This window comes from Arvicanthis niloticus, chromosome 3, assembly GCF_011762505.2.
Source record: "Arvicanthis niloticus isolate mArvNil1 chromosome 3, mArvNil1.pat.X, whole genome shotgun sequence".
Classification (NCBI taxonomy): domain Eukaryota; kingdom Metazoa; phylum Chordata; class Mammalia; order Rodentia; family Muridae; genus Arvicanthis; species Arvicanthis niloticus.
In genome coordinates, this window is record NC_047660.1 from 23136333 (window position 1) to 23156807 (window position 20475).

At 43.7% G+C, this 20475-nt stretch overlaps 1 protein-coding gene across 1 annotated transcript; it reads right to left on the minus strand.

Moving 5' to 3' along the window:
* Window positions 1-3728: 3728 nt before the first annotated feature.
* Klf5 (KLF transcription factor 5) lies at window positions 3729-19437 on the minus strand. The gene is made up of 4 exons (XM_034498898.2): window positions 18873-19437; window positions 15867-16728; window positions 14319-14378; window positions 3729-4053 (listed from the first exon to the last, which is right to left on the minus strand). The coding sequence occupies exons 1-4, from the start codon at window positions 19098-19100 to the stop codon at window positions 3875-3877; spliced, it is 1329 nt and encodes a 442-aa protein (XP_034354789.1). The 5' UTR covers window positions 19101-19437; the 3' UTR covers window positions 3729-3874.
* Window positions 19438-20475: the final 1038 nt, after the last annotated feature.

Sequence of the window (20475 nt, forward strand, 5' to 3'; positions counted from 1 at the left end):
TGAGCTATACAGTGAAATCCTATATCCATTCGCCTCTCCAGAAAGAACTATGAGAAGCCGGGCATGGTAGCACACGCCGTTAAGCCCAGCACTTGAAAGACAGAGGTAGGAAGAGATCTCTGTGAGTTTCAGGCCAGCCTGTTCAACACAGTGATTTCTATGATAGCCAAGAACTATATAGTGAGACCCTGACTCTAAAGAAAAAAAAATAACAATAGTAACAAAATTCTTTTAATCCCAACCCGTAATTTGTCTTATTTGAAATATAAATTATTAGCTAGGCATTGTAGTGCACGCCTTTAATCCTAGCACTTGGGAGGTACAGGCAGGTGGATTTCTATGAGTTCAAGGCCAGCCTGGTTTACAAAAAGAATACCAGGACAACCAAAAGTGCACAGAGAAACCCCGTATCAAACCAACCAAACAAAAACAAAAAAAGAAATATAAATTACTAACACAAAAATAACAATGCCCAGTTCCCGCAGTCCTTTTCTTCTTTTGTTCTTTCTGGCTTTTGGTTAGCATGCTACTTAAAAGCCCCAAAGTGTTATCCTGGCCTTGGCAGTATTTTATAGGATGCCCAAGTGCTGTCTCTTGCCTCTCATGACACAGAATATGGATGTTCTAAGACCACAGAAGCAAGTGTTATTTTCGTCAGGTCACATGAAGGTGACACTGTCAGCCTGGCTTTTCCCTGTTGGCTTCTTCTGTCCAGAAGTGTCAACCCATTTCTATACTGTAGTCACCTCCCGACTTCCATTTCTTTTTGTTTGTTTGTTTGCTTATTTGTTTGGCTTTTTTTTTGTTTGTTTGGTTTGGTTTTTGGGGGGTGGTGGTTTTTTCGAGACAGGGTTTCTCTGTGTAGCCCTGGCTGTCCTGGAACTCACTCTGTAGACCAGGCTGGCCTCGAACTCAGAAATCTGCCTGCCTCTGCCTCCCAAATGCTGGGATTAAAGGCGTGTGCCACCACCGCCCGGCCCCAACTTCCATTTCTTACTGGAGGAAACTGGTTTTGCAAATTACACTTGTGAGCACTGGGTTCCCTTCTTCAAGATGGAGTGACCATACAGTTAACTATTCTGCAGTCTCTCCTCTGCTATGGAGGTTCTCCTCGTGGGGTTACAACCACGTCTTGTTAGTCTGACACAGCCAGTACTCGGGGCAGGGAGAACTTTCACTGATAACCTTGCTTTTTGAAACTCTAAGATGCTACAGTCCCAGCTATTTCCCAAGACAGCTTAGAATTAACTTCTCTAGTCCTCTAAGTGTTCACATTGGGATTAAGACTCAGGTGCTGCTGTTGGGTAATAGGCTTCTAGAGGAATGAGTGTTGCCCAGCTGTCAGCTCATACAGGTATACAAAATCCTGTGGGTTTGACTCAAAACTTGAAAAACAACAAAATAACCCCCAATTTGAAATATCCCAGTCCTAGCTGGGCATGGCGGCACATTTGCCTTTAATCCGAGTATCCAAGAGTCATGTGATCTGTGAGTTCAAGGCCAGCCTGGTCTAGATAACAAGCTCTAGTCCAGCAAGGGCTACACAGATACTGCCTAAAATAAAGGAACAAGCTGGGCAGTGGTGGCGCACGCCTTTAATCCCAGCACTTGGGAGGCAGAGGCAGGTGGATTTCTGAGTTCGAGGCCAGCCTGGTCTACAGAGTGAGTTCCAGGACAGCCAGGGCTACACAGAGAAACCCTGTCTTGAAAAAAACAAACAAATAAAATAAAGGAACAAAAATAAATCCAATTCCTGTTTGCCTTCGACAATTTTCCAAAATAATACAAGTCACTACCTCCAACTGACCATGCTGAAAAGGTCCAGTGTGTGAAGTGGTCACACAAATCTAAGCATGTGAATTACTCTTCCCTTCACACTTGCTGTTTCTATTTTTATAGTTAGGATGAAGAGTTCAAGCAGTTTTAGAACAGCCTTGAACTTTTGTCACAAAGGGTAACTTTGACTTCACACCTTCCTGCCTCTGTGAGGGCTGGGATTACAGCTGTGCACCTCCACTGCCTGCCTCATGCAGGCTGGGCAGCCCACCCTACCAACTGAGACACACAACCCACCCTGACTTCATCTACGTCTTCAAGGAGTTATGTATGATTCAAAGTGTTGTCCATGTCCTCTGGGAGGCTGGGGTTACAAAGCATGTACCGCCTCCACATCCAGTTCACTCTCCTGATCTGACCCCCCCACCCCCCCTTAGAAATTTGATCTAGGACTCTAATATACTATGTCGTGGAAGGTCAAGAAGGCACCACATAAATCTTTTAGGCACTTTTTATTTTCAAAAAAAAAAAAAATTGCCGTTAATATATAAACATCTCATTCTCTCAAAAAATTCTACAGCTATACAGCTGCTTGCTCTGATATTTGCATAGGAAATTACCACAATACAAAAATAAGGGACGAAGCAGAAGAGCAGCCGAGTTATGCTTTTGATGTAGGTGTGTCCACGTATAAACATCTTGGAGCCTTACAAAACTATTTACACCGTTTGTTGCCTATTTACACGTCGAAGCAACTTCTCTAACAAACAAAACTATAATTTACCAAGTTATGAAAATTGTTTTCTTAAAAAAAAAAAACTTACTATATTACCACAAAATAAATAATGATAAAACAATATTTTAAAAACAAGATTTTTAATTAAGATCGCTTTTGGCATTTTGCTTGTGATTTCTGCCCTTTGGTTAACAGCATCCATGTCACATTCCTAGCCGTATTGCATATTGGTAAGCTTTCAACACATCACTGATATTAAAGGCAGACAACGAGTCAGTATTAACAACAGGTTAACTACGTGGCACTGTAATTTCAATAAAATTACTGTGTCTCACTGGGTATTACATGCAAAAATCCGCAAAAATTGTCATTTAACCAACAGCACTGCATGAGCAAACATCGTAGTCTGAGAGAAACTGCACCAGAAATTCAATGCTTCCACGAGTGAAAACAGCGTCTTAAGATCAACAAGGAACACAACAATCCTTCTCCACTTAGAAAAAAAAATGATACTGCTTAACTTATGGTAAGACCATTAAAGTCTGTATATTGTAACTATCTTTAAGCATTTCAGTTTAAATTCACATAAAAAAAAAACTCTCATATTTAAAATAAAATCTTATTTCAATCAGTGAGTGAAATTTGCATTTTACTCTCATTTGAACGATTATCCCCTCCCCCCAAAATGGTTTTGGTAATTTGAGAGGTATCTTACCACAAATTCTAACTGTAAATGTATTCATAATTATTTTCAAAAGTATGATTTCTCCCCCCCCCCCACAATCCTTAAAAACCTGTAATAAACCTATAAAGCTGATTTGCATATTTACAAAATTCTGAATAGCAAATATAGGCAACTCATATAAAAAAAAACAAAAACAAAAACATTTGTTCAATGGCTATTTGAGAATTGCCAGGTACACTATGTACCACCCACCTATGGAAATAATCTAATCTTAAGAAAAATGAGTCCACGTCAAGTAAAATCTTGACAATCTGTCTGGGTGCCTGCCAATCGGTTTGTCTACCCTAAACAGTGTCACACATGATTGCGTGTGTGCAGTCTGTATAGAAACAGCACACGCACCCCGTACACCCCCACCAGTTCCCCATGCTGAGATGCGGCTGCCTGTCTGGAGATGAAGTTTGCTGAAATAAAGCTAGCGGTGAGCATGACAGCAAGCTTCCAGGTTCTCAAAATGACCAAACACTTTGGTATTGATACAATGTATTCCCTGTGGCCTCAAATATACAAAATATACATTTCCAGTTCTTTTGATTTTTTTTTTTTATATGAAGTTAGGTCTGCAGTTTAAAGGATGGCGGAGCGGACTGCGAGGCGTCGAGCGGTTGACGCAGTGCTCAGTTCTGGTGGCGCTTCATGTGCAGCGCGAGGTGGTCGGAGCGGGAGAAGCTGCGGTTGCACACCACGCACTGGAACGGCTTGGCACCCGTGTGCTTCCTGTAGTGGCGGGTCAGCTCGTCCGACCGGGCAAACCTCCAGTCGCAGCCGTCCCAGGTACACTTGTAGGGCTTCTCACCTGTGACAAGGAAGAGACAAGGTGAGGTGGTCTGCTGCAAGACCAACGGCATAGCCCCCACCCCATCGGGAACCGAGCAGCGCTGCCCCTCAAAGCAGCAGCAAGGACAATATGGTATGTCACAAGCTGGAAGAGTTGGGAATCAGTCCACATGGCCTTCCACACCACAAGGCCAACCATACAAACCAGAAAACTTAAATCTAAACATTTTGCATTTGATAAATTCCTTAAGTAAGCCAGAGTCTGGTACTGATAGATTCAAACTGATAAGCAAGATGAGGCTTTCCTTTCTCTTTTTCTGAGTGCCAAGGATATAAGACCAGTGTACTTCAGCATGTTAGACAAGGGCTATTCTGAGCCTCTGTCTCCAACCCATAATTCTAGCATGTGCTGGTACACACGTGTGTTGAACTTTTCCTATGACAAGGGCCACTCCACAAGGGTTATCAAAATTCTGAGGTTGGACGTGGTAGTGCATGCCTTTAATCCTACCATTTAGGAGGAAGATGCAGGTTGATCTATGAGTTCTTGGCTAGCCTGGTCTACAGAGTGAGTTCCAATGCAGCCAGGGCTAGAGACCCTCCATCCTCAACTTATTAAATGAACAATTTAGCAATTGTCCAGGCCACAGCAAATTTGTGAAATATAATAAGAGGGGCAGGCCTCGAGGAGCTTACGCTATTGACACCTAAAAGCCTGGCCCAATCTTTCTGGTTCCCCACCCCCAGTCATCTGCATTTAACAGTGAGCTAATATCTGAGCCAATCCCACTGTACAATTTCTGTGATCCCTAATGTTCTCCCAAATTTGCCAGCCACTTCCAAAAATGACTTAATATTTATAATATAACTTTGATTTGCTATTTAGGATGATTTCTTATGTAAATTCTCCAAATTTCATGTTTTTGAGCACTCCAACTTGTCATGACTTCATTTGTTATGTGTTTTTGCTAGGGTTTTCATGAATAAATTTTCCCCAACTTCCTTTCAAAAAAGGTTTTCGGCTACACAGAGAAACCCTGTCTCGAAAAACCAAAATAAATAAATAAATAAATAAATAAATAAATAAATAAATAAATAAAATTTAAAAAAAAAAAAAAAGAAAAAAGATTTTCTTCTGGCTGACCTGAGGCAGAAAAGATTGCTGCTGAAAGCCAGCTTGGGGTGAGAGGGGAGAGACTTGGGTAGTTCTGAGCAGAGGAACTGCACCTTTCTTGTCTAACTTAGCAGTGTTCTGTACACTGGTGACTGCTCAGGTGAATGTCAGTACCACAAAGGCTGCAGCTTCTGCAGCCCGTGACTAACAACCCTTTTGTTGTCCTGATCGATAGTGACCCTACAGTCTGACAACAGGACAGACAAGCAATAGCCAGAGTGAACTGGTTCCCTTACAGGAACTCACCCTGGCCTTCCCCTCTCTGCCCCTGCTTCTGCCTCTGATGTAAAGCACTTATCACTAACCCCCTTTCTGGGTCCTACCATTCCATTTCTTTTTTTTTTTTTGGTTTTTCGAGACAGGGTTTCTCTGTGTAGTCCTGGCTGTCCTGGAACTCACTCTCTAGACCAGGCTGGCCTCGAACTCAGAAATCCACCTGCCTCTGCCTCCCAAGTGCTGGGATTAAAGGCGTGCGCCACCACCGCCCGGCTCCATTTCTTAAAAAAAAAAAAAAAAAAAAAAAAAAAAGCAAACATATCTCAGCCAGGCATGAAGGTAAATCCCTGTAATCCCAGTACCCCAGTACTGGGGCTAAGGCAGGGGGATTATGATTTTTGAAACCAGCCTACACTACATATAACAACATGCTATTTAAAAAAAAATGTTAAATGAACACCTAGATTCTAAATTTCTCCTCTAGCATATGTGTGCGTTGTGTGTGTGGTTGTATGTATGTGTGGTATGTGGTGTGTATGTGGTATTTATGTGTGGTATGTGGTGTGTGTGGTATGTATGTGTGGTGTGTGGTGCGTGCGTGTGGTGCGTGTGTGTGGTGTGTGTGTGAGAGCCTGTGAGCATGCGCGGGTTTGGGTACGATGGGTCATTGAGTATTTCACCATGTAGCTGTGTCTGGTGAATTTGAAGATGTAAACTTTACTCCCTCATAGTAAACTCCGTCTAGAAAGTTACACTAACACTCCAGGCTTTTAAGTAAAAGTCACTTCTCTTCATTTACATCCACACACAATGCAGGATTCACAGAAAGACTTAACTGTAGTGGTAACTGTTACTATCTGGATCAGAGGTGTCAATCACACAGAAGAAAGCTTCACACAGAAAAGTCTAGTGAAAAAAAATGTACAGTAACAAGCATGGCTTTCCTGTCGTTCCACTGGAGAGAGAGGTCTAATTCTGGTGTTTAAATCAAGAAAGAAAGAAAAAAAAACTTCCTCGAAGTCCCAATTTAAGAAGGATCATTCATGCCGTTTGAATTTAATAATTACGTAGCATAGAATGAAGTTTTCAGGGTCTATGTTAGAAGCAGGGGACACTGAACTCTTTGTTCACTGTTTTTATTGGCTGCAAAGCCATAAACTGCACCAATATTTTGTCAAGTTGACTTTACTGATTGGTTGACATACAGTAGCCATTAAAGTTCCTAAAACATTTGGGGTTTTGCTCTCAATTTACGTGCATCTATACCTTATTCAGCCAAGAATACCACCAGTGTCTGGAAGGACAAGAACCGGGGCCAAGGCTTACTATAAAAGCACGGGCGACTAGCCCCCCACTTGGGGCAGTTTCTATGGGATTTGTTCAAGTGTCAACACTGCTCAAGTAAAACATCGCAGCGGAAGCTGGTACCCCATTTCTGGCTGAGGAGCAGACTCAAGCCTTTTTTCCTCAGCCAGAAACACTACGGCCAGTACTTCTGGGAAAGCAAACTGACTTCCTCCAAGTTACATTTCAACAGGCTAGAGCTTTCAAAAGTTTAATTGGATTTTTAAAGAATCTCTTTCCAATACCACCAATTTGAAATACTCGGTTAAGCTCTTTCGACATCCACTGTATTTATTTTTAAGCCCTGCTGCTAGCGTCAAACTATGGCAGGGCAAAGTGAAAACAGTGGCAAGCTTGTGTGCTGTGGAAACCCCGATGTATCGCAGGGCGTGCATTTGCTTCTCTGTCTTACAGTCTTACAGATGGCTGAAGAAGCCCCCTTCTCTGAAAAACATGTCCAAGTTAAACACGCTTACTGCCCAGGCTGATAAAGCTGGTTAGCATACTGTATAAAAACCTCAGCAGAAACTACCAGAAGAAAGAGACAAGCCTGGGTCAGGTCTCCAGGAGTCCGCTCTAAAGCTAGGTAATTTCTCTACTTCAACCCTCAGAAGAGACTGCAGAAGTCAGACGCTGACCAGATTGGTTCTACATAAAGAGTCCCAGCCTGCCACTCTCTTAATGTCCCACTTAAGTCTTCCAAGGAATGAATACATACATACATATTGTCCGAATTGACTTGGATTCTACAGTGAAGGGGAAGGGACTCTGGAGACCCATAAAAGCCTGTTGTGAGGTTTGAGGCCTACTGTAGCTGGACTGGTCCGTTGCAGAGACTCGTGTGACAGTCTCTCATGCTATCTATCCTAAAGAGGGTTCCATTCTCTGTGTTCAAGAACGCTTGTTTTGCCAAGTATTAAAAAAAAAAAAATCCTCAATAAGAAACAACATGAACTATTTTTCTCGGATGAACAGACTTATTTTTTTTTCTGACCCAACTACAATAGCATGGAGGTCTCTCTGCTCTGTTGAACATATTCAATAGTCTGACAGCAAGACCCTTTTCTAGAAAGTTCTACATAGACTGTTGTAACAAAGGAAATGAGGTAACTCTGAGGTCTATTTTACAGTAAACAGGTATGATTCCTTCAGTGATGAAAAGATGGTCTAAATCAATATATTAAAAGCCCCCAGCTGGGCAGTGGTGGCGCACACCTTTAATCCCAGCACTTGGGAGGCAGAGGCAGGCGGATTTCTGAGTTCGAGGCCACCCTGGTCTACCGAGTGAGTTCCAGGACAGTCAGGGCTACACAGAGAAACCCTGTCCCTGTCTCGAAAAACCAAAAAAAAAAAAAAAAAAAAAAAAAGAAAGAAAGAAAGGCCCCCAAACCACCAGAACTGATGAAGAGGGAGGGCACAGCCTGCACTAGAATTGCCTGGCATGAAGAAAATGGTGTCTGACCAGTAGCTGTGTTCCCTAACATCGCCGTGTCTTGTGGGTGTTAGTTCCTCAAACAGACTCAATACCAGACCTGCTAATAATCAAAGGGGGGGAAACAGAATACAATTAAGGAGCTATAGGAAAATAAGATTTACATATCTAAGAAAAGTGGTAGTGGTTTAGGCCCGCTCACTTGTTTCTTTATGCAACCATGCAAGTACTTTTCCATGAAGAGATTTTATTCGGGTTTGTAGCAGCAGTAGTCTCCCAGGCCTGCAACAGGAAGGTTTGCTTTGTAAGCTAAGGCTTCCTGAGTGCCAGTAATGGCCCATCCAAGAGAACTAATAGATCACAGAAGCCCTTCTTCATCGTGTTTCTCAACTCATCGCATCCTTTTAAATCCAAATTCTGTCTCTCCCTCTCCCTTCTAGAAAACCTGACAGACCTCGAGTGGCCACTGCACTGTGCCCTCACCACATGCGCTGACTTTGACTAGGGGGTGTGGCTCAGTGCTAGAGGTCGTGGTTTCCATACACAGGGTGGTGGGTTCAGTCCCCGGACAAATGCACATAAGTCAATTAGTTACTTAATGAAGCCCTGGGCAAGGAGGGGATCTCAGTGGGCTGTATTTTGTGTTCCTGACTATCCCTCCGTTCTGTATTTCCCATCTTCTGCCTCCGAAAACTGTGTAGGGGCCAAATCTGAGCAGTTCTTCTCATAATGAAGACGAGGGAAGGCTGGCTCAGGCTTGGGACCACTGGGGTAATGTGAATGTCTTTAGATGTGAATCTTGCTTTGAGTGTCTTCAGGATAAAAATTCTAGAATCCCTTATCCTGAAGGTGCGAAGGACACATAGACTGTAAACAAAATTCCTTCTATTGAACTGGAGTAGTTCCTGAAAGGCCTGGAGGCTGGACAGAAGCATCATGAGGCTTTCTCTGGGGAACCAGAGCTTGCTCTGCTGGAGAGTAGAGTGGAGGGACGTGGCCCTGCTGTGGAGGCTGAAGGACAGGTGGAGTGGTCCCTTGCTCCTATTCCTGGATAATCCTCAGCCTCCACAAGCACTAGTAGTGGAAATAAATCACCAATCTGAAGCCCCCGACAAAAAGATGCCACTTCCGCTTGGTTGTCGCAAGCAAGCAAACAACAAACAACTAAAAAGTCAGTGAAGTGTTTCACTTAAAGGGAAGAATGGCCTTTCATTTCATCTGCTCAACTGGGCGATGCCCTTCCCTTTACCCAGACTTCACCTGGCTCCCCTCCCTGCCCAACAGCTGACCTGCCTGTTTATAAACAGCCAAAGGGAAACTCATTCTATGCAGATGTGTTTAAGCAAAAGCTAGCCACTGTGTGCTTCTAATGCATTACCTGGTCTTTAAACAGACCTGCTAGATGTCCAGGAATATGAATTGTCACAGACAGGCAAGGAGTAACTTCCCCTCTTGTAGGACATGACTTTGTTTCTAATCTTTCACCAGAAAAGATGTAAGCCATCAGATAGATAGAACTAAAAATATCTAGCAAGGGAAAATTCCTGGGTAATTAGAATATATATTTTTAAATACTGCTTTCCGCATCACATGGATGATTGCTTCTAGCTCAATTCCAGTGATTCGATTTCATCTACGTGGGAGCCGTCTCCTCCTGCAAGCTTAAAAACTAAAGGGTAAGACGAGATTAATTCTTTGGATTCTTCATGAAACCAATCAGAAATGTCTGCAGAATTAAATTATCCTTCTTAACCTTTGATAAGCTTTATCATCTAGAAACAATGTTTGATCAATTTCCTATGTAAATGTTTTTCTGACAGAAGGACTCCCCGAAGCAAAGGTTAGCCTCACCAGTGAGTCATTAAAAAGAAATTGTGTCTAAGCTTTCATGTTCATAAATACCTTTCCTGGGGTCTAAACTAACAAGTTGCTTAAGACACTACTTGAAAAGAAAAAAAAAATGCCTGAAAGTCAAAGTAAAAAAAATAAATTTCAAAGCTACAAGTGAAAGCCAATACTGAAAGAACAGTAATGCATTTCACCAATTCCTGAATGGTGATGCTTTTCAATGCAATTATTTTTTAGATATTAAAAAAAAAATCACTAGATTCTATATGTACAGAATATTTTCCTTATGGGATGGTTATTCTGATACAACAGGTTATGCAGCTAACCGATATCGATTCTCTAGATCCAAATCGAATGAGCGCCATCATCCATTATGGCCTGAAATGAAATCATTCATGGTTCTCCTTCCCCCCCTTCTCCAGAGATTAGTTTGAATGTCCCTTTTCAGTGGAAAAAGGCCTGTCCTAAAAACATCTCAGAAGGCAGCATTATCAAAGCTGTGTTTGATAAAGCCAATGGAAAGATGAGCTCTCAGCAAAGACTTGACTGGACATGCGAACGCGGGACGCTTGCTTAGTGCCCAAGTCAAACTTAGAAACTAAAGTGGAGGTTTATTATTATGTACTTACAAGTACACATGGTGACATAGATAAAGGTCTCTGAATAATTTGGTTCTTACAGCAGGTTAAGGGTGAAGGTAGAGACTCTTCACACTGAAGGATGGAATTAGTCCTTCTTCATCAGGGAATCTTGAGCACAACACTTAAAGAGTCTGGTTTTGTGCCCTTGTTCGTTCGAGGCAGTTTGTAACTACCCATTTTCTTTTTCACCCCCTGGCCAGCAGAATTAATTGTGCAGACTCTTGAGTGTTGCCCCTAAATACTTCTTTATACAGCTGCTAACTCTACCTTGGACCAGAAAGCCAAGGCTGAAAATTGCTAGACATATTCATAATGGAATATGGAGAAGGGGGTCTGTCTGGAGCAAACACTGCTAAGGTAGCCTAGACTGCAGACAGTGTTCTCTTTAACAGACAGCAGAAGACAAGTTTATCAATCCCGGTGACTTATGATGACAGAGTTGTGTCTTTTTGAAAGGTACTAATAAGAAGGTTTAGACTGATGACGATGTGCACCTTCCTTTGCAAGCGTCACCAGCCATAAGACTTCTGATGACGTGTTTTTTCAAATGCTATCGACAGTACAGATAATTCAATTTGGGAATAGACCACTTACTGACACTGTTGCCTACAAGCAGTCCTTCCTAAGTGTGTCTAAACAGAAGCAGATTAATGTGCACACAGATCACAAGTAACATACCCAAGTGCCCTCTCGCCCACATAAAGGAAGCCTATATGTAGCCAACTGTGGTGCTGTGTTACATACAGATAAATGCAGAGACAACTAGGTCCAACCAGTCACAGAAGAGCTTAAAGGTTTCTGTACGTTCTCTATAAAGAAATCCAAGTCCATGAACTTAGAAAACTCGAGTGCTATACTTGTGATTCAAAAGGCAGACTGGTGCATTACTCTTTTGTCCCAGCTTAAGAAGAATGAGTTAGCTGTACAGATGACAGGGTACTTGGTTAGACTCACTCTGTAACTCACGTTAAAGAGTCACTTACTATCAAAAAAAAAAAAAAAAAAAAAAAAAAACCAGAAATAAGTCATTAAACATAACACAGATGAAGGTTGTTTTAATTGCTTGAGTCAATTGAGGCATATGGTAAGTTGACATTAAAAAAAAAAAAATCAACTACAATTACTTTCCACAGAAATGCTGGGGCGCTTCACGTTCTGCCTGCAGTCATTAGAAAAGCATTTCTTTTATACCAAATGCACAGTCAATATTGCCATGTAGTTTTTTTAAGAGTCCCCTAACAAGTTTTCCCAGTGGGAGAAAATGGGACAGAAAGAAAAACAGGACACGCCATTAAATCAGCAGTACTATTCAGAAAGGAAAAAAACAAAACAAAACAAAACAAAACAAAACAAAACAAAACAAAAAACTGTTTCATCTACTTGCGCATCAGAAAAAGGAAAAAAAAAGAAAGAAAGAAGCCACAAGCCTCTACTGGCTTCCTGTACATTCACAGGGCAGGAGCAGAGAGAGGGAGGAGACAATGGTAGCCAGCACACAGGTAATTTTAAAAGGCATTGTCTAGAAACTAGAAATGAGGAGAAAGCCTAAGTGCGCCATGATTACCTAAGAACGGGTTTAGCCAGATGAGCCAGTCTGTTACAAACCCTCCCCAGGGCATCTGAAAGACTATCAAACAAAACTTCATTAAACTGCATTACATGGCCTCACTCATTAGATGTTTAAGGCCACAATATTTACGATCAAGTGACAAAGTCCCTCCATGGGACCCTAACTAGGCCTAGATCCTCCATCTTAGTCTGCTTTTTTTTTTTATTAGTACAGGCATTGTTCATGCTACCCACTATTAAATTTCTCTGCCAGCAGGTCAAGTTCCAGGATCTCAGGTACAAGCATTCAGAGCAGTAAACCCTGACAAGGTGGAAAGGCTATTCAGATATAACCTGACGACATGCCTGCAATAAGCAGTTGATTACATCGGTATATGCAATTGCACGCTTCTTTTATTATGGGGACTTTAACCTCAAAAAAAAAAAAAAAAAAAAAAAAAAAAAACGCCTTCCCTCTTTCCTATCTCCAGTTTCAAGGACTTCTGATGAGAGGAGAGAAACAACAGCTCAAATGTTTGTTTCTAAGCTACTTCTGTTTCTCCTTGATCAAAAGCTCAAAAACCCAAGTTCAGTGTTTCCCTAACAACACTAGTCTACACAAAAGGTTATTTCAGTATGTTTCGTTGGTATTTTTCCATCTATATGGACCCTTCTGGCATCTGTCAGCTGTATTTGAGAGATTTTAGATTGGGGTTTGAATCATCTGTTGGCTTATTCTGTTCATGCTTACCTGCCAACAAGCAAAACAAAACAACAAAAACCAACTTGGGCCCAGATGATGATTTCATTCCTACAGATAAACGCCGGTTCTAGGAAAGCCCGCATCTACCCTTTGGATTTTAGGAAGTGTTTAGCATTCAGATTATCAAGCGCCACTCCCTAACGCTCATACAAAATGTCTGCAACCACACTCTCACAGGGCTCTGCTTCAGCCTGACCTCTGTTCAAAGGCTTTTACTTTTAATGCAGCAGTTAGAGATAACTACTTCATTTATCAAAACTCAATTTCCATAGTAACATCCAGCCTAGGGAGATGCAAGTCCTCTCACACTAATCCAACGACCCGTTCAAAGGAACTGTTGAATGCTTTGGTTTCCATGGCAATAATGGAATAATACATTTTGCTAGGTCGCCGCTTTTATTAGCAAACTTATTCTTTGAACTTCAGGTAAGAAGGGTGTATTTATTGAGGGGGGAAAATGCAGTCACTTTTATATCTGTTTTTTCCCTTTAGGGCTATTCTTTAAGAAAATTATAATAGTAACCATCCGGACACTTGAAAATATTATGGGTATGTGGAACCCTCTAATAAAAGTATTGCTACTGAATTTCATTGTAAAAGTGTTTCTGATACAAGGGCTTCAAAATCAATAGCTTTTATAAGGGATTGCTGTGAATTTAACAAAACACATCGAAATATAATTAGAGACCGAACTTAAAAGCATGCATGCTGCAAACGAAATTGAAACGGAAGACTAAGGATGGATGAGGCCTCTCAAACCAAGGCCTGGGGTTGGCTTGGGAGGAATGCTTTAAGTACCACCCTCATGTACCTTAGGCCTACTTTTCAGACATAGCACCAAAAAAAAAAAAAAAAAAAAAACTAACACAAAAATATTTGAAGCCACTGGTCAAGCTGAAGAGACTGTGCTAAGCACTGGTGCTTAACATGGTGAGTGGAAAAGTTTTTATCTTAAAAGGGCCTTATTGAAACAAGATGATTTACTAAGGAGAATTTTTTCCTTCTTTCAAGACAGGAATAACATCGCCATTAAAGTGTTAAAATCCGTTAGTAAACACCGCTGTTTACGTTTTGAGGGTCACTAATTCTACGTGAGGTGACAGGAGAAGGTCTCACTGAGGAAACATCAGCCTTCCCAGAACCAGACTTTTTCTTGGGGAACTGAATTTTGAGCCAAGCCCTTGCTGAAAGTGTAGGCCATTAAAAAAATAAAAGTTGACAGAAGAAAGAAGAGATCAAACACGTATTGGCTTTTAAAAGGATGAATGCCACTTATACTATTTACACAACTCGCAGAATTAACGAGAAAATTACCTACCCGTATGAGTCCTCAGGTGAGCTTTTAGATGAGACGACTTTGTATAAACTTTTGTGCAACCTAAAATAAAGGGGACAGAGGAAGAACAGCCTGTCATTTCCAGGGCCTTTTGAAATCTTTACATTCGATGATGATTCAGTGTTTAAAACCTGGCTTTAAAGCTGAAATCTCTAGTGCTACATGAAATATTGGAAGCTTTGGTCCAGAAGTTTCAAGGCCCCCCTCTTGACCTTATTAGAAGGCAGGGGTGATCTGCTCTATGTATCATTTTGGGAGCAAAGAACAGGTAATCCAGCCAACCAACAACTGGAAATTCTGTGTTTATATTCCAATAGGCACATTTTACTATAATACGTGCTTCAGTGAATGGAGAGCTATGGTGTGGGGGTGTGTGTGTGTGTGTGTGTGTGTGTGTGTGTACGCGTGCACGTGTGTGCCTGTATGTGTATATATATGTAACAGATGTGGAACTGACAGTGTTAAGCCGAGTTGACTATAATTTTCTAGACTCCTACTTGGTTTTTATCATTTGGCATGACATGCCTTGCATTAACCATAAAACTCCCTTATGCCTGCAACTTGGAGATATATTTATTACTGTCCAATTATATTTTGGGTCACGTATCTCATTCAAGAATGAGCGTACACTAACTAATGAAACCAACCATTCTTTTTTTTCTGAGACAGGGTTTCTCTCTGTAGTCCTGGCTGTCCTGGAACTCACTCTGTAGACCAGGCTAGCCTTGAACTCTGGAACTCAGAAATCTGCCTGCCTCTGCTGGGATTAAAGGTGTGCGCCGCCACTACCACCCGGCAGAAACCAACCATTCTTAATTAAATCCACCCCAATGATGAGCAGCCTTGTGCCTGCCAAGGGTCCCTACAACCTGAGCACACACTACTGTCTATCTACCTACTTAATCCCCAGAGACTTTAGAATTTGGTGCTACAATTTATTTTTTATTTATTTATTTATATTTTTTTTGGTTTTTCGAGACAGGGTTTCTCTGTGTAGCCTTGGCTGTCCTGGAACTCACTCTGTAGACCAGGCTGGCCTCGAACTCAGAAATCCGCCTGCCTCTGCCTCCCAAGTGCTGGGATTAAAGGCGTGCGCCACCACCGCCCGGCGGTGCTACAATTTCTTATTAGGCTAAATGAAATCCAAGTTTCATTTACTACTAAAGAGAAAGATATCCAAGTTATTAGATTATTCCCTAGAACGGTCTAGCCATTAAGTAAGTAAGTAAATAAATAAATAAGAGATAGGCTCTCACTATGTAGCCCAGGCTAGTTTGAAAATGTAATCTTCCTGTCTCAGCCTCACTGCTAGGATTAAAGGCATGAACTGCTATGGCTGCCTGGCCATTATACACCATCATAAAGCACAATATTAAGAAAAAAATTGGTGATTTCTTTAGCTGTCAGGTAGGTACACTCTATGTATTTCCACACCTAAAGTTCAAAAGGGAGCAAAGGAGAGACTTGGAGCAAGCACCCAGGGATCGTGAAACCCTCCTGTTCAGAGCTCTGAGCACACAGACCACATACCCTCATAATCGCAGAAATGGATACGTCGCTTCTCCAGATCCGGGTTACTCCTCCTGTTGTATCTGACAGGTTGGATATTTGGCGAATTAACTGGCAGAGTGGCAGGTAAATTTGGATTGTGAATCGCCAGTTTTGAAGCAATGGTAGCAGCATAGGACGGAGGTGGGGTTAAATTCTGGAGCATCTCAGCCTGTCTATCGGGACTTCCAGGCTCTGAGCTCGGTGGTGATGGGGGAAAGTAGGTGGCCTGCTGAGGAAGAAACTGACTTGGCATGGTGTACGTGCAAGAGGGCATGCCCTGGAACTGTTTCATTGACGTCTGCGGAACAGCAGAGGGGTGTGTGTTAAGGCCTGCCATAGAAACATTAAGGGTGTCCATTACTGCTGTCTGGTTTGTCGAACTGGGCATTTCTAGATCCGGTGTATTCAATAGCTGGTACAGGTGGCCCTGCTGGGAAGGGACCGAGAGATGAAGATCTGGTATAGGAAGTTCTTGTTTGATGAAGATATTGTTCACCTCTGGTGCTGTAGTCTGGTGGGAGCTGAATATACTGGTGAACTCAGGGAGGGCCTGGGTGGGGGCCGGAGGAGGGGCGGTCGACTCGCTCTGGTGGCTGAAAATGGTAACAGGTTCTGTCTTGATCTGCGTTACACACGGTCTCTGGGATTTGTAGAGGCCAGTTCTCAGGTGAGTGATGTCAGGGAGGAAGACGTTCATGTTGATGCTGTAAGGTAAGCCTTCAGTGTCTGTGAAGAACTGGTCCACCACTGAGGCACTGTCTCGTCTATACTTTTTATGCTCTGAAATTATCGGAACTGGAGGAAGCTGAGGTGTCAGATACTTCTCCATTTCACATCTTGTCTAAAAAAGAAAAGAATACACATAATCTACCCGATTCAGTCAGGAAGGATAAATAAATACGGCCTACTAAAAACAGGAGCACGGGGCCAACCTCTAAGTGTTGCTTATAAATACACAAGTTTATTTTGTCAGTTGTGTAATTATTGGTTAACCAAAAGTCTCTATGACATGTCTTTAATAAAATCACTCCCCCAAATCATCCTCAGACAAAAAGTGAAAGAGGCAAATGGGGACGGGGGGGGGGTGTCAAAACATATTCTTTTCTGGTATAATCAAGTCTGGTGTAATCAGTGGAAGAAGGGTAAATCTTCAGTTAAAGTATGGCATCAGAGTTTTGCCAAACTGCCTCAAATCTGTTCACATACATTACACTTAAAGTATGCCTTACTTAACTAAAACCTTTGCACATCTTAAGAATAATTGTCTTGAAGGGCTTTTATGTGGGCATAATTAGGTTATCTCAGGTACCTAATACAAAATGTTCTTTGCTATTTCAGTACTTTTTGAATAAAAACCTCGAACATTTGGAGCAAAAGCCTGTGTCCGCTGATACCAAACAATTGTACCCCTCAACGTTTGATCTAAACGTTCATTTTTAACCGGGAGGTTCATTAACTGGTTACTATAATAATGAAATGAACCTATTCATATCCCTATCTAAAACAGATCTTTAATTATCAAGGAGAAAAATCACTCCCTTGGTAGACGGGTGCTAAGACTCCCGTGGGTGGGGAGAGGCTGCTGCTACATTGCCAACACAGTCATCAGCAAAACATCTATCATGTCCTCTCCGTGGGTCACTGCTACATTCCCCCTTCCTCTGTAAAAAGCGCCGTCATCTTGCTATCTCCTGAGAGAAAACTACCAAAGTGAAATAACCAAATATCTCCCAGGCCCTGATTGTTGAAGAACATACATAACTACTGACCCTGCCACTTTATCTTTTTTCCCAGCTCTCTCCTCTCCGAATATAACGAAAGCTTTTAATTTTTCTCCGTCTTTTTGACATTAAAAAGTTAGAAAAAGATCAGACCCCAACTAAATGAAGTGGTTCCCAGAACAGAAAAACCACTGCCCCTTAATCGGTGTCCAGGAGTCATATTTTTGCTTTTAATTTTTAAAAGAGTGTCACCTCGGACCTCAGATCATCAAGATCTGGATGTGGACGAGGACGGACGGGATTTCCCGGATATGCAGGACTTAAAAATAAAGATTCATGCTGTAGCCATGTGAGTCACATCTGACAAAATGCCACTGTCCTCTCAAAGCACCACGACACTGGCAGACCCCAAGAAATAGGCGCTGGGAGCAAATACACAATACAGCAATAGAGGCTATTAAACTAAGTGTCTTGAAATAAACCGAACTAAACCCTTTCGTGCACTGCGCTCCCGTGGCGGTTAGTGGTTTCTGATTTTAGCTCTTCCAGCTGTTTGCATGTGGGTCTGTTTCCAATTTTTTTTTTCCTTGGGACTAGCTAAAAGTCCCGGGAAGTTTTTTCTAGGCTATATGACTCCCGTGCGTGGGCGAGAGAAACAGGCGCTTGCTCTAATTCGGCTGCTGGGCAAGTGTAAAAGCCAACTGCCAGCTTTCAACGCGGCTCCGGGAGGAAATTTACGCGCACAAGAAGAAAAACAACACCCCTGGCCTTTTTTGTCCGTGTTTCTTTTTAAGGAAAAAGCGGTGTTCCAATAAAACCTTAAGATTCTAGTTTCCCAAACGGGGCCCTACAATCTAGGGTGAGCCACCGGGTATGTGAAACCCCAGTACTTCAATCTACATTTCTATTTCATCCCAGAGGACGCAGGCAGGTGGACTTCCAAGGCCAGATCCATCGGGACAAAGTGGTCAAGAGGCTTAATTAAGGCAAGTTGAGCGTGGGTACAAGCTTCCATCCCCACGCAAGAAAAAACAAGGTGCACGTGAGCGCGAGGCTCTCTTTAGCCTCCTCTGGACAGATCCGAGTGGGCCCCCGCCCTGCTCCCCCATCCACTCCGCGGCGCCCCGTCTGGGAGCGCAGGGCGGGGCTGCCCACCCGGGCACCGGCTCCCGCGCGTCCCAGCCTGGAGCGGCCCCTGTCGCCCGCGCCTCGCAGCGTCGGGACACGCCCGAGCCGGGGAAGGGAGGCCGGCCGCTCTGCTTACCTGGACCAGCTCCTCGGAGGGCAGTCGCGGGCCAGCGGCTGGCGGCGGCGCAGGCGGGTGGTGGTGCGCGTGTTTCAGATCCTCTCCGGGGAAGAGCGCCGCATCGCGGGCCGGGTTCGCAGCGCCCAGCACCGGCTTGAGCTGCGCGAACACGGGCTCGTCCTGCGCGGCCGGCGGCTGGGGCACTGGTCCCAGGCGGGCGCTCATGGTCAGCACCCGCGTGGGCATGGACGGTCTGGGGACTACGAGAGCGGGGTACGGGGCGATCGCTGATTCCCACCTCGCCCGGGATGGCACCGGACGGCGGACTCGGCGCGGGGCCGCGGTGAGGGACCCCTGGGCCGGCAGCCAGACGCTCAGGAAGGCGGGCACGAAGATCGGAGCTCCTGGGCTCGGCCACGCGTCACTGCCGAGGTCCTACGGCCGCCACTTTCTCCTGCCCCGCCCCAGCGCCCGCTCGTTCTCTCGCCGGAACCCGCTCCCGCCACCTCCAAGCTCCACCAGCAAGCTAAGAAGGCGCGTACCTGCCCCGCGACTACTGACACTTGACGCCCGCCTCTATTTCACCCAACTCCAGGGAGGCAGGGCCAGCTCACCCGAGTGGCAGTTTTGTGGCCAATGGCAAGGTCCCGTGGCCAGAGACTAGCCAATGGGAAAGAAGTCCCATGAGGTCCCTCCTCCTACGAGCCGACCGCACCCCTCGCGGGCCAGGAGCTTCGCGCGCAGGGCTGCGGCGCAGTTTGTACACAACTTCTCTGACAGATTGGGCCGGCGGAGCTCGGGGCGGAGGGAAGGAGAGGAGCGGGTGGAATCTAGAAAGAGGGGGAAATCAGGGTGGAGACGCGGAGGGAGATCTCTCTGAACTGTACTCTGCCAGGATTAGGGCAAAAAAAAGTATTGCACGTCTTAGGTGTTGTGCAAGGACCTGAAACTCGAAAGCTGAAGACCGAAGGCAGCTAGGTGGGGGAGCTGAGCTTTCCAGTCTTATCCAATGAGTGTATTTTTTTAAGTATACAAAATGTACTTTGGAGGAAAACAAGGGGCGGTGCGGTAACAAATGCAAAACAGCTCTCATTTCTGTTTTCAGTCGTAGATTTATCTATCCTTTAGCAGATCCCTTATGGCCTGAATAAAATCTGTAATGTCAAGCATTTTTTCAAGTCCTTGCATACCAACTTGGTATTTCCCCCTACAGTATTTAAGGAGCTAGAAGTTTTCACAGACAGACATTTCTACTTTCCTTCGCCGAACGTGGGGAAAAGGTGGGGTGGGCCATATGAATTATGAAGTTTTTAATGTTTAAACCGTGTTGATTCTAGCCCAAGCATGGAATCTAATTTGAGAACTAACAGCCAGCCCAACTGGGTATTTAAATAGACATTACATCTTTGGCTTATTTTTGCTAACACTGTAGTCTCCGGAAGGGGGTGGGGGGGCAAATGGAGTTTTAGTATTTTCAGAAGAGAAGTATGGCCCATCTACCTAATACACTGGCACCTTTTCCTACGAAACGGGAACCGAAGAAGCCACAAACACTCACAGACACTCAACGGCCCTAAAACTGGGAATCCAAATTTGTAGGAAAGCAACAGTCAAGCCTATT

Coding starts and splice junctions, on each gene's coding strand:
- Klf5 (XM_034498898.2), bottom strand. CDS start 19,100: ATGCCCACGCGGGTGCTGACCATGAGCGCCCGCCTGGGACCAGTGCCC. Junction 14,379..15,866: donor CCATTTCTGCGATTATGAGG/GTATGTGGTCTG, acceptor CCTTTATTTTAG/GTTGCACAAAAGTTTATACA. Junction 4,054..14,318: donor TCACCTGAGGACTCATACGG/GTAGGTAATTTT, acceptor TCCTTGTCACAG/GTGAGAAGCCCTACAAGTGT.